Here is a 12,445-nt window from a genome sequence, read left to right as displayed (position 1 = left end):
TTTATTTGCATAAAGAGACCTAGCTATTACAAATGCGTAGAACATAAATCCCAGGAAATTACAGACTAGTACATTTTACATAACTCTTAATGCCAGTTTGATTTTAATCCTGCAATTCTACCCAAAAAACCTCAAATCCGTACCATTGAAAACGTCACATGACAAGACAGAGCGGTTTTTCCACGCAGCTTCAACATATGCAGAAAATCCAGACAAACAAGCTCCACTAAAACAAAATTCCCCATAGTATTTCAGGCATGGATCATGTGAGTCCAGAAATGTGACTGTTCTTGGTTTTCAGTTTTAAAGGTAATTACACATTGATACTCAGTAGAAAAAAAAAGCACATTCCTTCCCACCCACCCTCCCCACTTCCCCCCCAACAGAATTTCACTGCATAAGGAGAACAACGCAAAAGCCAGCTGATACAACAGTTTTCTCCCAGTTACATGCTGATAGTATGTAGTTGCTCTAGTCTGAATTGCAAATACTATAACCCATGCCCTGAGCATGTTTCATTTGCAACTACAGAGGGAATGAACATGCCTAACTCTCAGCAAGCAGAGAAGCCAGACGTTACAGAATTAGACAGAATCGGAAAATGAAGACAGGCAGCTCACAAAGAATACATGGTCTCTCAGTGAAATGGTTTACTGAGAAAGAAGAGATGCTTTGAGCTGTGATCACTAACTATAAACCTGCAACTTTGGACATAAACCTATGTATTTCACACACTGGTCAAGATAAAGGCACAGGATCCACGAATGCTAGTTTAGTGTGCAATATTTTTCTCAAAAAGTGTTGCCTGAGATCTTACAGGATTAATGATGAGAATGTTTTAATAATAAATGTTTGCCTGGATCTAGTTATCTTAACTGTTATTCAAAATACAGGTAGCAAACTAGACAAAAATTGTTTGTGTTACTGGTGAAAACATTTACAGTAGAGACAAAGGGTAAATTTTTTTGTGGTAGGTGGCACTATAGTAATCGCTGCTCTTTTAATTCCTATATACTCTGCAGACACTGATATCAGGAATGAGCTCTTTGAGTGAACAGAAGCAAATGTTCAAGCTTAAATGTTAAAGGCCTAAACTTCCTCAACACTTTATACTCATTTTTGAGAAGCATTAAAACCTGTGGGAGGCTTTATTTGGACAGAAAAGATCTCAGTAGTTCCCGTAATTTAGAACTAGTTAAGGATTGCCTAATTTGGTGACATACAAGTCTGAAACAAAGCTCTACATAAACACTATGTGACAGCAACAGGAATAAATAAAAAGGCATTGATTTATGCAAAAAACTTACCATTTGGTGGGTCTCGTCTTTTTTCTGTAGAAAAAGAAAAAGAGCTATTTATTCACACGCACCACGAGAAAAAAATAATTCTAGATTTTACTTTCTAGTGAAGCTTTCAATGACCTTGAACTCAATCTATTAATATCCTTAAAGCCTACTTACTGCGCAAATCATTACAGAGAAATAAAACCCCTGTCTTAGATAATAAGCACTAACTTCAACTTCGCAAACTGAGTATGAGCACACAAAAATAGCAACTGAATTGTTTTCAGACATGTTGATCACAAAGTAAGTTAAAAGACTAAAAATTAGATGCTTTTTGTACAACCTACCAAAGAAATATTTTGAAGTGTTACGGCTTCTAATTTCCACTGAATGAAACTGTCCCTTCATTTTTATTTGAAATAATTCATACTTTTATAAAGTATTCCTCTCTCACAGGATCTAAAATACATTATTTTCAAGTTTATGCAAAGAAAATAGGACATAGCACCTAAGTTATCAAACAGGTAACTAAGCAATATGGAACAGAACTAGAATCCCCTTGGTACTAATCTCATACTCAGTTCAGAAATTCTATTCACAACACCACTGTTTCACAGTCCATGAAGAATTTGGCTTGATGAGGTAAAATGTACTTGTAAACACTTCACACCTTAGTACTCTCAGACTGTAACAGTAAATTCTCCTTTAAAAGAGATTTCACTCACTCACTATTAATTCCATTTCCCACTTCAGCAAGTCCCAGAAAAATTGTAAAACTATTATATTATTCCAGACACAAATAAAAAGGTAAGGGATAAGGTGTGTCCAGAGATCGCATTGACCTTGTCCTAGCAATATTTTTGAAAAATACTAAGAGGCAGTTGCCTCTTAGATCACAGATGATTATTTTTAGGCACAGACATAGAGAACCTCTGCAAGGGTGCCTCAGCACAAAGTATTAGATCTGAGGGGACAAAAAAAATTGAGAAGAAAAAAAAAAGTTTGTTTTTTTTCCAAACACAGTGCTTTCTCTTCCTTGAAAACTCAGTTTGAGAAACCACTCATGTTGCACTGAAAAAAACCCACAAACCAAACCAAAACAACAAACACAAGAAAGAAAAAAAGGAAAAAAACCCAAACCACAAAACCCCCTTGCAAATTCAACTTTTGGAACATAATTAGAGTTTTATCCAACAACTCAGAGACAGCAAACGACAATGCAGGCCTGATTGCAAGTCATTTGGCACAGGATGGGAAGCTGGCAAAAGCAAGAGGTATTCATTCATAGGAAGTGTTAAGTGGCCTTGTGCCCAATCATGGGAATCTGTTACAATTCTCATTAGAAGAAAGAGTTCAAGTGATAAGACAGTGGAAAACAAAGCAAGACATTTTAAACACTTCCTGTAATTTTTGCTGAGTACATAAAAGATTAATTTTCACCCAAAGATACTAGAGCCATTTTTCTGTGATTCCTACTGCTGATTAGAAAATATGAACTCCTGTTCCAAAGTGTGGATGACCTTACTGGAGTGGTAGATTTCTCCTTTTTTGAAAATGCACATGCCTAAGGACCCGAAACAGATCAACTTCACCAGCTGCCTATGTCCCTTCTGAAAGTACTCCTGGAAATAAGAACAACCTACATCAAGTCTTGAATCTAATGCAAGTCGAGCACTTCAGACATGCCCTTATCTCCTAGGCAGCAAAACAAAAAGCTGTGACCAAAGATTAAAAAAACCCAAACAAACCAAAGCTCTCCATATTAAATACCCAGATTGAAGCTCATGAAGTGCATTAGAAAGGACATCAAGAGCTAAAAGCTTGTGGTGGAAAAAAGGCAGCTTCAGTGAGGCTAACAGAGCTTCCGTCCATGACCCACAAATAATCCATAAAAATTAGCCAAGAAGCCTCCTAACTTCAGAAAGGCAATTCAAAACAAGGCTCTGTTCTACAAGTCCTTGCTGCACTTTTATGGCTGAGTGCTCAGAAGGTGGGGAGGATGTGTGTACACATATTAACATTTCTGAGGCAAGATAATTAAAACTAATGCTACCTATGTGCAAGAACATCCAAAGTGAAAATGTGCTATGCTGACAAGCACTGAGACCAGAAAAAACACCATGTACACCCTGCTTACTGGGGGAACTATTTGAGATTAGGGTTTAAGAAATAAGTAGACAGATTATTTAAACAAGTCTACCAGAGAAATTTACTAATTATAGTAATTTCTTCATAATCTATGGTTAAGAATTTAAGTGACTTGAAAAAAATAAAAATCAGAATTTAGCTAGAGGAAGACCAGCCTGATATTAAAAAGATTAAGACAGCATGTCAATAATTCTTTTTCTGCATATCTCCCTGATTCTGTTCTCTGTCAGATATTTTGTACATTTGTGTGGCAGTTTAGGCTGGGTGCCCCCTGCCACTGCCGCATGAGATACACCTCTGGTGTCCTGGGTGCCCACCCACAGGGGTGGACACAGGAAACGATGTATTTCTACCCATAAATCCTGCGCCCTATAAAGCCATCTGCAGAGTCATTCTCTTCCTCTTTCTTCCCTCTCTGCTCCCATGGGAGATGTCCTCTCTTATCGGGTAATGCCGGGGGAGTATCCTCAAGGCCTCTTAGGCCTGTCTAGGCCTAATGCCAGGAGGAGAATGGAGGGGGGGCAGTCTCAGACCTGGCCAGCCTGAGACTTGCCTAGCAGCAGGAGGGGGAAGAAAGAGCCCTGGGGGGTTTGGGTTTACCCTCAGGTGGGAAGAAGGGAAGGATTGGGAAGCCTCTGGGAATTCTGTGAGGGGTTCTGTACGCTTTGGGATACTCTTTGTCACTATGCTTTGTAGTTTATAGTTCTCTGTAGCTTCACCAATTGCTTTTCCATTTAAACTTTCCATCACTCTCCAATCCGTTTGTGTGAGTCTCATTCTTTTGTCCCTTTCGGGGCAAGAGACGATCCGTCTGGTCCCAAACCAGCACAATTTGCAAGCTTTTGCGCATTCTCTTTCACCTCTCTGAAACTCAAGATCTGTCCACTTACTGGACTGCATTCATGCCCACTGAGGAGGGACAGAACACCATTGCCTCTTCTTGCAGCTTTTAGACAATATTATGGGTACTAATCTCAGCATGAAGATAAAGTTTTGTAAGACAGAACACACAGTTCTTGCTACTTTCCAACAACATAAGCTTTCCACAAGACTCTTGCAAAACTCTCCTAGCAAGTCACAAATGGTGTAACAGGCTAAGTCAACACAGAGTACTCATTTCAGTCGAAAGCATGTCAGGTGGCATTACTATGAAATGAAATGTATTTTGAAAGGCACAGGAGTAAAAATCCCTTTTAAAAAAACAGCATTAAAGCTACCAGACTATTACATCTCTGTTTGAGAAGTTAAGATGCATTACCATACACACATTATTTATACATAGAACACAAATATTATGCAACTTTGATACATATAATTTACAGTATATATATATAAAAAAAAAAACCTGTGGACAAATTACTGTATTTTAAATATTTATGAACACATAAATAAACACCATCAGCAAATCAGCTCTGACTTAAGCAAATGCAAAGCCTGTTATTTAGAAGCACAATTATATAGAGCTGCATCAAAGATACACAGAACTCCATCTGGTGGCTTGACTAAGGAACCTCGTGATTGTTTGCAATTCTTAGTTTTGCAGTTTGCGAGTTGTGATCTTTTGGTTTGGGTTTTTTTTTTAATTGAAGCTGTCTTCAAGTTTTTTGATGAGGGGGAGCTGTTTGTCAAAAGACAATGTATGGAATAAACTCATCCTACAACACAAGTTTCAGCACACAACCCAAGATAAGTTTTCAAAGAGTAAACAAGAAAAACCTATGGGGTCCTGCCAAGAAAAACTCCATGTGGAAGGACAGAGGTGAATTCACCTCTATCCTGTGTACAAGAAGTTAGAATGAAACCTCAGGAAGAGAAAACAGATTCACAGAATCATAAAGGTCTTTTCCAACGTAAATGATATTAAGATCATTGACTCCAACCACAATGTATGTATGTCTGATAATATAAAAGCTATGTAAGCTGATGTAAGATTACTTTTATGCAATATGTATGAGAAATTATCAAATGCCACTTCTGAGTGACCCTGCTGTCTCCAATAAAACCCTATGAACTTATTCGGAGCAGAAGGAATCTTAAAAAAACAAACAAAACCAAAACAAAAACCACAAAACCAAAACAAAGCAAACTAAAAAACCCACCAACATTTAAGATTCTGGAACAAATGCTTTGCACTCAAGTCACCGCACCTGAAGTCCGAGCAAATACACACAGATCGTGTGTATTTCCAAGAGTACTTTCAAGGATAGCACTCCAAAATGAGGGGTTCTTTTTTCATTAGTTTACACTGCATTGCTAGTGCAATTCAATTCCACAATGAATTACAAAAATGCATCCTGTAGCCTGGGAAGTCCATGCTACAGCTTACAGCAAGCCTGACCACATTCATGTGCTCCCAGCCTACATTTTAGAGCACCATATTCTTCACTGATGTGTGGCTGTCAGACAGGCAAGTTGTTTATGGTCTCCCTGGAAAATGACCAAGACAAGATCTGTAGGAAGTCTGAGCTGCCTTTAAAACACTGACCATGTTCCTAAGGCATCTTGCAGCTAGCTGTTCTTCACACTGTGCTGCAGTGGACACTACAGACACATTATGTCTCCTGATCTTGGCCTACAACAAAATCACTAGTTTTGAACAACATAGTTCTCTACTAAACACTGGATCAATGACAAAATTCATTTACATAAACTACTGAACATAGCAGACGGTAAAATATTTGTTATAATTAGTTATAAACAGCCCAGAGCAAAAAAGAGGATTTAGTCAAATATGAAAACGGCTTACAGGAAAATTTTTAGTTTTCCCCCTGATAGTTTACCGTTTTTACTTCCTCCTGAACTATATTTTCAAACACCACAACCTTGGAGTCTAGGATTTACAAGGAAACTTACAGTAGGATGCACCAAGTTATTTCAGAAATACAGTATTTTTGCACAAAAGAAGCACACTTTAATAACACAGTTACTTCTAAATATAAATGTGGCAATAGTGTCTTCCTGTAGTTTTCAGACATAGAAATAACTTCCTGCCTCTCCCCAACACAACATCAACAAGCCTGAATTTAAGATTAATTTGAATATTTACCAGATTTTCTCTGTCGTCGTCCAAGTAAATCTGTTACTGTTTTGCAGAATACTTTAGCTTCTTCTTCATTAGCAAAATTAAGACCAACTTGACATGTCTGAAAAACATTAATATTCCCCCACCCATGACTAAGAAAATGTTTGAAAGGCTTTCTTAAATGTCTTCTTACACCTTCTGAAGGTATAATCACAAAAAAAATAGAAAAAAAAAAATCAATCATCACTACCAATTTGGAACCAAGTCTTAATGAAACATTCTATCTTAGGAATGTTTGTCTGATAATCAATTTTCTAGAGATGACAGCTAACAAATTTGAACAAAATATTGCAGCTTGAAATCAAAGGGAGGGATAGAAAAATGTTTTGCCTTAAGAATATATGATATTCACAAACATCTTCTGCAATTAAAACAATTTCATTAAAGGGAGTTGAAAATAAAGAACTGCTTCCGTCCTATGGATTAGTAAGTTTTTTAGTTGAGATAAAAAAAATCGTTTTATAAATAAGCTTAAAAAGCTTCAAGGAACACAGGTAATGGTGTACTTTTAAAAACGATTCACAGAATGAAATAAAAACCTCAATTATATCAAAAGAGACTACTGTTCAAATAAAAGGCATTATAAAAATAAGTATTCAAACATGTTGAGACTCACATCTCCAGCAAAGGTATGAAAATATCGTCTCGGACTATTATATACAAAGTTATTGTACAGCTCCTGTTCCCATAGTAATTTCCCATCCTGAAAAGAAGAAAAAAAAATATTTTGAAAAACAGACTAATTGCAGACAATTTTGTTTGACAATGGAATCTCTTAAGAGTTAGAAGCTGCATGGTGCTAAGCATCTACCTTGCTATTAACCCAACAAAAGACTCAATCAAAATCCAAATAGACTGGAACTTGCAGAAGAGCTGTGGAAGACTATTCCATCAAGTCACTGTGTTCTGTTCACAATTTTCAAAACATCTTTCAGGTTCTGCAGTCCCTCAACAATGATACTTGGAGCAGTAACAGTGACGAGTGATAACAGCAATAAAGGAGACTTAAATTTCTTGTAATTTTCTCATGTTTGATTTGAAAACAGGTAAAGGAAACAAAAATCTCGTATTTTTAAGATTTTTATATATTTAAATGGCATTATAGAACAGCACCTCAGGAACTGGTTTCTCATTAAGTCTAGTAGTCAAGTGACCAAATCACAAAGTCCAATCACAAGCACCAATTAGCAATCCTGAACAAATCTGAGAGACTTCAAGCACTGAACGCTGACAGAAAACAAGTGGTCCCTGGCTTTAGAGGTAATAGGAAGCTTTCCAAAGTCTCAGTCACCCTTCTCAGTATCATTTTTGTTATGAAAACACATTTTATACACCTCATCTCTTAGTTCCCAATGTCTTAAGTGAAATGTTCTAATAGGACAAATATATTCAGTATAAATGTATGTATTGTGGAGGAAAAATACCCCAAGTTATTTGTCCTGCAGTTTTCACACGCACCAACACACCAATCAAAAAGATTGTTTCTGCCCATACAGAAGACAGCATCTATTTTATTAGTAGTGACACCTACTAGAATGTTGACAGCTATCCACATCAGTGACACTATACTAATTTTTACTAGTTTGACTAATCAGACCAGCTGTAAAGGCCAGTTCTGTGAGCTATAAGAAAGTTGTATCTGGTATTTATTTCATTGACATAAACTCACATCTATGAAATAATTTACAGTATCTTAGAAAGCTGCACTTTCCTATTATTAAGCACTGTAACTGCACCATCTAAAGCATAACTGTTTACCTGAAAACTTCTATGAGTTTGTATCTAAGACAACCTACACTCATTCAATATAAAATGGAGAATGAATACAATCAAGCTTAAAGAGTCTGAAAAAGAAAAAATTATGCTTACCTTAATATCAAATATTCTGATAAAATATGACCTCTGCGGATTGTCCTTTACAAGACAAGCTACACCACAGCATTTCTTTGACCACATGGCATTGCGATCTGCTGCATATATCTGAACAACTGCCGAAGACATCGTCTAAAAAGAAAAGGTAGCTATTACTTTTAAGTTAAAAATTACAAATTCCATGTTTTATTTTTTCATCGAAGCATCTCTTGATTTTGACCCTTGTTTTAGGCAGCAATTTTGATGATTTCCCATTTATCAACTTTACTGGTAACAGAGTAAAGTTCAAATGACTCCAAATCACTCCTACACTTCAGATTTTCACTTCTACACGATATTTAGACAGCTTAAGAACCTGACTGAACTTCATTTTTCTTGTTCGTAAAAATCAGCAAAGAGACTCTGTAAGAGGTGGGACCAGTAACGACAGTGGTCACACGAAGACCCCATTGTGTAACTAAATTTCTGTTCAGTTCTTCAAACCACATAGAAATGCAATACTGAGGCTAGAACTGCAAATTACACAGTGCCTGGAAGTGTTCCCATGTATTGGAACTGTCTACATTGCTTAATTGTTCCAATAGCCTCTGGCACGATTTTAGTCTATGCCAACTAGCAAACTCCTAAAATTCTTGGCCATGGTTTGAGAATCCACATGAGCTAGGCTCACTCACACAGCTGGCAACTTGAAATCATCCTGTTTTCAAACTTAGACATATATGTCCTATCTTAAGAGTCTAATGAGGGAATGAAAGTAGGATCCTTTGAGGTATCACAGGGACATAAAGCTTAAAGGCTCTGTAACGGCATAAGACCAGAGACCATCCAGCCCAGGAGCTACTCTCCAACAGCATCAGATGCCTAGGTAAGAATCCAAGAGTACACCATTACAGTATGGGAGTATACCCTCAGCAACTGGCACGCTGGAGTTTAAAGACTGCCTGAATTAGCATATGAATTTTACAGTACATGTTGGATTCTTCCTTGGTGAATTGACGCAATTCCTCTTCAGATCCATGTGAGCTTCTGGGCATCAGAACATTGGCCACGATTGTGTTTCACATTTCACTTAGGCACCATGTAAACAGTTAGCTACTTTAATCTAAAAGTTTGCTATCTGCTAGTTTCAGCTGACTGTCCCTCCTTGTTCTTACACTAGGGGATAGGTTTAGTGGTTTCATAGTTGCCTCTCCATGCTGCACACGCATTTATAAATAGCTGTCACACTTCTTTGCCCTTTAATTTCTCTACCGTTTAGGAAGAGATACTGGTTTTAAGTAATTATTATACCAAGAAAAAAAAATCATTCCGTACTTTAAGTAGCTTTGTCACTCTCATGTGGATCTTACCCAGTCCTGCTACATCATTCTTTGATTGGAGATAAGACTTACGCTGTATGAACTCAGTTTTAGTGTAAGGTGACAATAATACTGTTTTGTTCTCCATTTCTTTCTGTGTAAGTCAAAAGAGTTTCACTTCCTTTTTCACTATGGAACATTAAGCAGATGTTTTCATAGATCTGTTACAGTTACAAGGCCCTTCTGGAGGGATCATGTCTAACTTGAATAATTAGGTTTTCCTCACTTGCTCTACAAGCAATATTTTCCCTTTATCAGTACTGGCTACTTGCTTAAACAGTTGACATCTAGCATGCAGGCATGTCTTTTGCATTACAAGATAACCTACTAAGTTCCAGTATCACTCATATCATGCTTTTCAGCCTAGTTTAAAATACTCTGAAGAACCTAAATTTCATGGAATTTTAAAATTATCAAAAAACTTCCAGTGTTGTTGAAATAGAGTAAAAGTATTATAGCCAGACTGACAGACGCTCCTTGGGGAAGCTTTGTAACTTTTGCCCAAGAACTGTGACGTAACTTTCACAAGATTTTGAGACATAATTCTGTTCCTTTTTTGCAACGATCGCTTCAGAAGCTGTTAGACCAACTATAAATCTTTCCGGTAACCTACAGAAAAAGCTAAAGCATGACTGACTGATGAAAAGAAAGCTTTGCAATTGTCTCCTCAAATGCTCTACAACTAAGTGTACAGAAAAACTTGTCTCTACATAAACTAGAACAATATGAATAATTGAATCATAACCAGACTTGTTAAACGAGCAAAAAAGGACACTTGAATTAGCCATACTACCAAAGAAAACAGTTAGAGGATGTCACACTGCAGATATAAGACACGTCATTTTTCCCCATATGTTGCAACAGGTATAGGCTTTTGAGCACTACTGGCCAGATTTTGTTCAAAACTTCTTCTAACAGCGTTTTCTCTCATTTCTCAAATATCATCTCATTGTTAACACAACAAAAAAAGCACAGGTGGCCCATTCTTACAGTTGTAATGAAAGTATCAAATTCAACCACAGCAACCATCTCACTGCTCATGCAAGAAGCCGTCACAACCCTCCAGAAGTTCAGCTCCACTAAACTCTCCTCAACAGGCCTATGCAGCAGAAAAGGGTGATCTTGGCAAGAATTATGCAACTTAAATTCAAGACACAGAAGACAGTGATCTGTGCCAAGAAAGGCCTCCCCTATTGTATTTAGCAGTAAAAGCACTAACTGGGTAATGATGTAAAGATGATTGCACCCAAAACCTTGAACCAGCACCTACCCTAAGAGTAGGCAGAAGAAAAATACTGCACAAAGAGAGTGTGTCCTCAATCTGCATGACCATAACTTGGATACCCTACAAGTAGAGCTTAATTTACAAGTTAGAGAACATCCGAATCTGAAGTATGTGTTGTTTTGAGGTCTACCAAGGTTAAAGTCCAATTGTGTTTTAACATGCTCATTAGCATTATGCAAATCCTAGTGTTGACAGAGTGCAATGAGGCTTTCACATGTTAGAACATAATTACAAATTTCACTACAATTTTTTTTTTATTAAAAGGACAATACAGTGAAAAATACGAGACCTACTTTTGTGAGGAAGACAATAAAATCCATCTCCTTTTACTTTAGGCGCTGTTCATTTTCATCATGCAGAGTAGTGGTGCTATGCTTTATACTATTCAGTTGCTGGCAGACAGGTGGCAAACCCAGGTAATCAATTTTAGACCAAATTAAACAGGGCTCCCATTAAGTAAGCTAACGAGTGCATTTTTTCTTTTTTTTTCCCCTCAGGCATAGTAAATTGATTTGCAACTTAATATTTAGTTATTAATGATCTTCATTAATAGGAGGAAGACTTTGGAGCTGGCACTACTGTTGTAGTTAAGCACAGCTGTGCTTAACACTTTTGGCAAAGATCTTGTCCTTTTCATATACCTGGGAAAGATGCATGGGAAAAGAAATAAGGTAGCCCACCAAAACCCAATGGGCCACGGAGATGAGACTCACACACACACACACACCCCTCCTCCCCGTCAGTTCCCTTTGGTTTTTTCCACAGTCAACCTCTGGATGGAGGACATGCTATTGATTCCAAGGACTTGTCACTCCCCTCAAACTGATGAGCTATGAAGCAGTAAGTCTGGTGGTGGTAGCTGTATGCTGACCGACTCACTGACAGAACTGGTCTGGACCAGGATATACTACAGGATACATAGTATCAACAGAAGGCTCATGAAAACACCTCCCAACTTTAAGGGTCACAGTCTCCCCTCAAAAATGCAGAATCCTGAATAGGTATGGAATTTAATCACATATGAGAGGCTTGCTTTTCTTAGTTATCCTTTCCAGCCCCTGAGAAGCGTCTTAAAAGTAAAACTGGGAAAATTTGCCATGTAGCATAAACTACCAGAAGCAGTTGTTTCCAATCAGAAACAACTTGAAAAATAAACCCTATGCTGATACAATGCCTGTAGATTCATCACAAAGTCAATCTGAAGACTTTGGGCCTGAAACTCATAGCAAACCCAATTAGCTATTTGAAAATTTGCTGTGGTGAATAGTTGTGTGCAATCCAAACTCTGCAGTAACAGAAATCAGTATTTTTATTACATTTTCCTTAAAGAAGATATCTGGAAAAATTGTCTTGATCAATACTACAGCCAATACTTGTGTCAGGCATTTTTTAATACCTGCTATGGTAGAAATCCTTA

General features: G+C 37.4%; 1 protein-coding gene across 1 annotated transcript in view; it reads right to left on the bottom strand.

Annotated features, from left to right (window-relative positions):
• WASL (WASP like actin nucleation promoting factor) overlaps positions 1 to 12,445 on the bottom strand; it is a 43,046-nt gene that overhangs the window by 11,664 nt on the left and 18,937 nt on the right. Inside the window, exons 2-5 of the mRNA XM_054399594.1 lie at positions 8,383 to 8,517; positions 7,130 to 7,216; positions 6,478 to 6,574; positions 1,308 to 1,331 (exon numbers count right to left, since the gene is read on the bottom strand). Coding sequence (XP_054255569.1) covers positions 1,308 to 1,331; positions 6,478 to 6,574; positions 7,130 to 7,216; positions 8,383 to 8,517 — 343 coding nt within the window. The remainder of the gene's footprint in view (positions 1 to 1,307; positions 1,332 to 6,477; positions 6,575 to 7,129; positions 7,217 to 8,382; positions 8,518 to 12,445) is intronic.

Source organism: Indicator indicator, chromosome 3, assembly GCF_027791375.1.
Source record: "Indicator indicator isolate 239-I01 chromosome 3, UM_Iind_1.1, whole genome shotgun sequence".
In the NCBI taxonomy this organism is placed as follows: Eukaryota; Metazoa; Chordata; class Aves; order Piciformes; family Indicatoridae; genus Indicator; species Indicator indicator.
The sequence above is the reverse complement of the archived record's forward strand: the minus strand, read 5'-3'. Positions and strand labels throughout refer to the sequence as shown.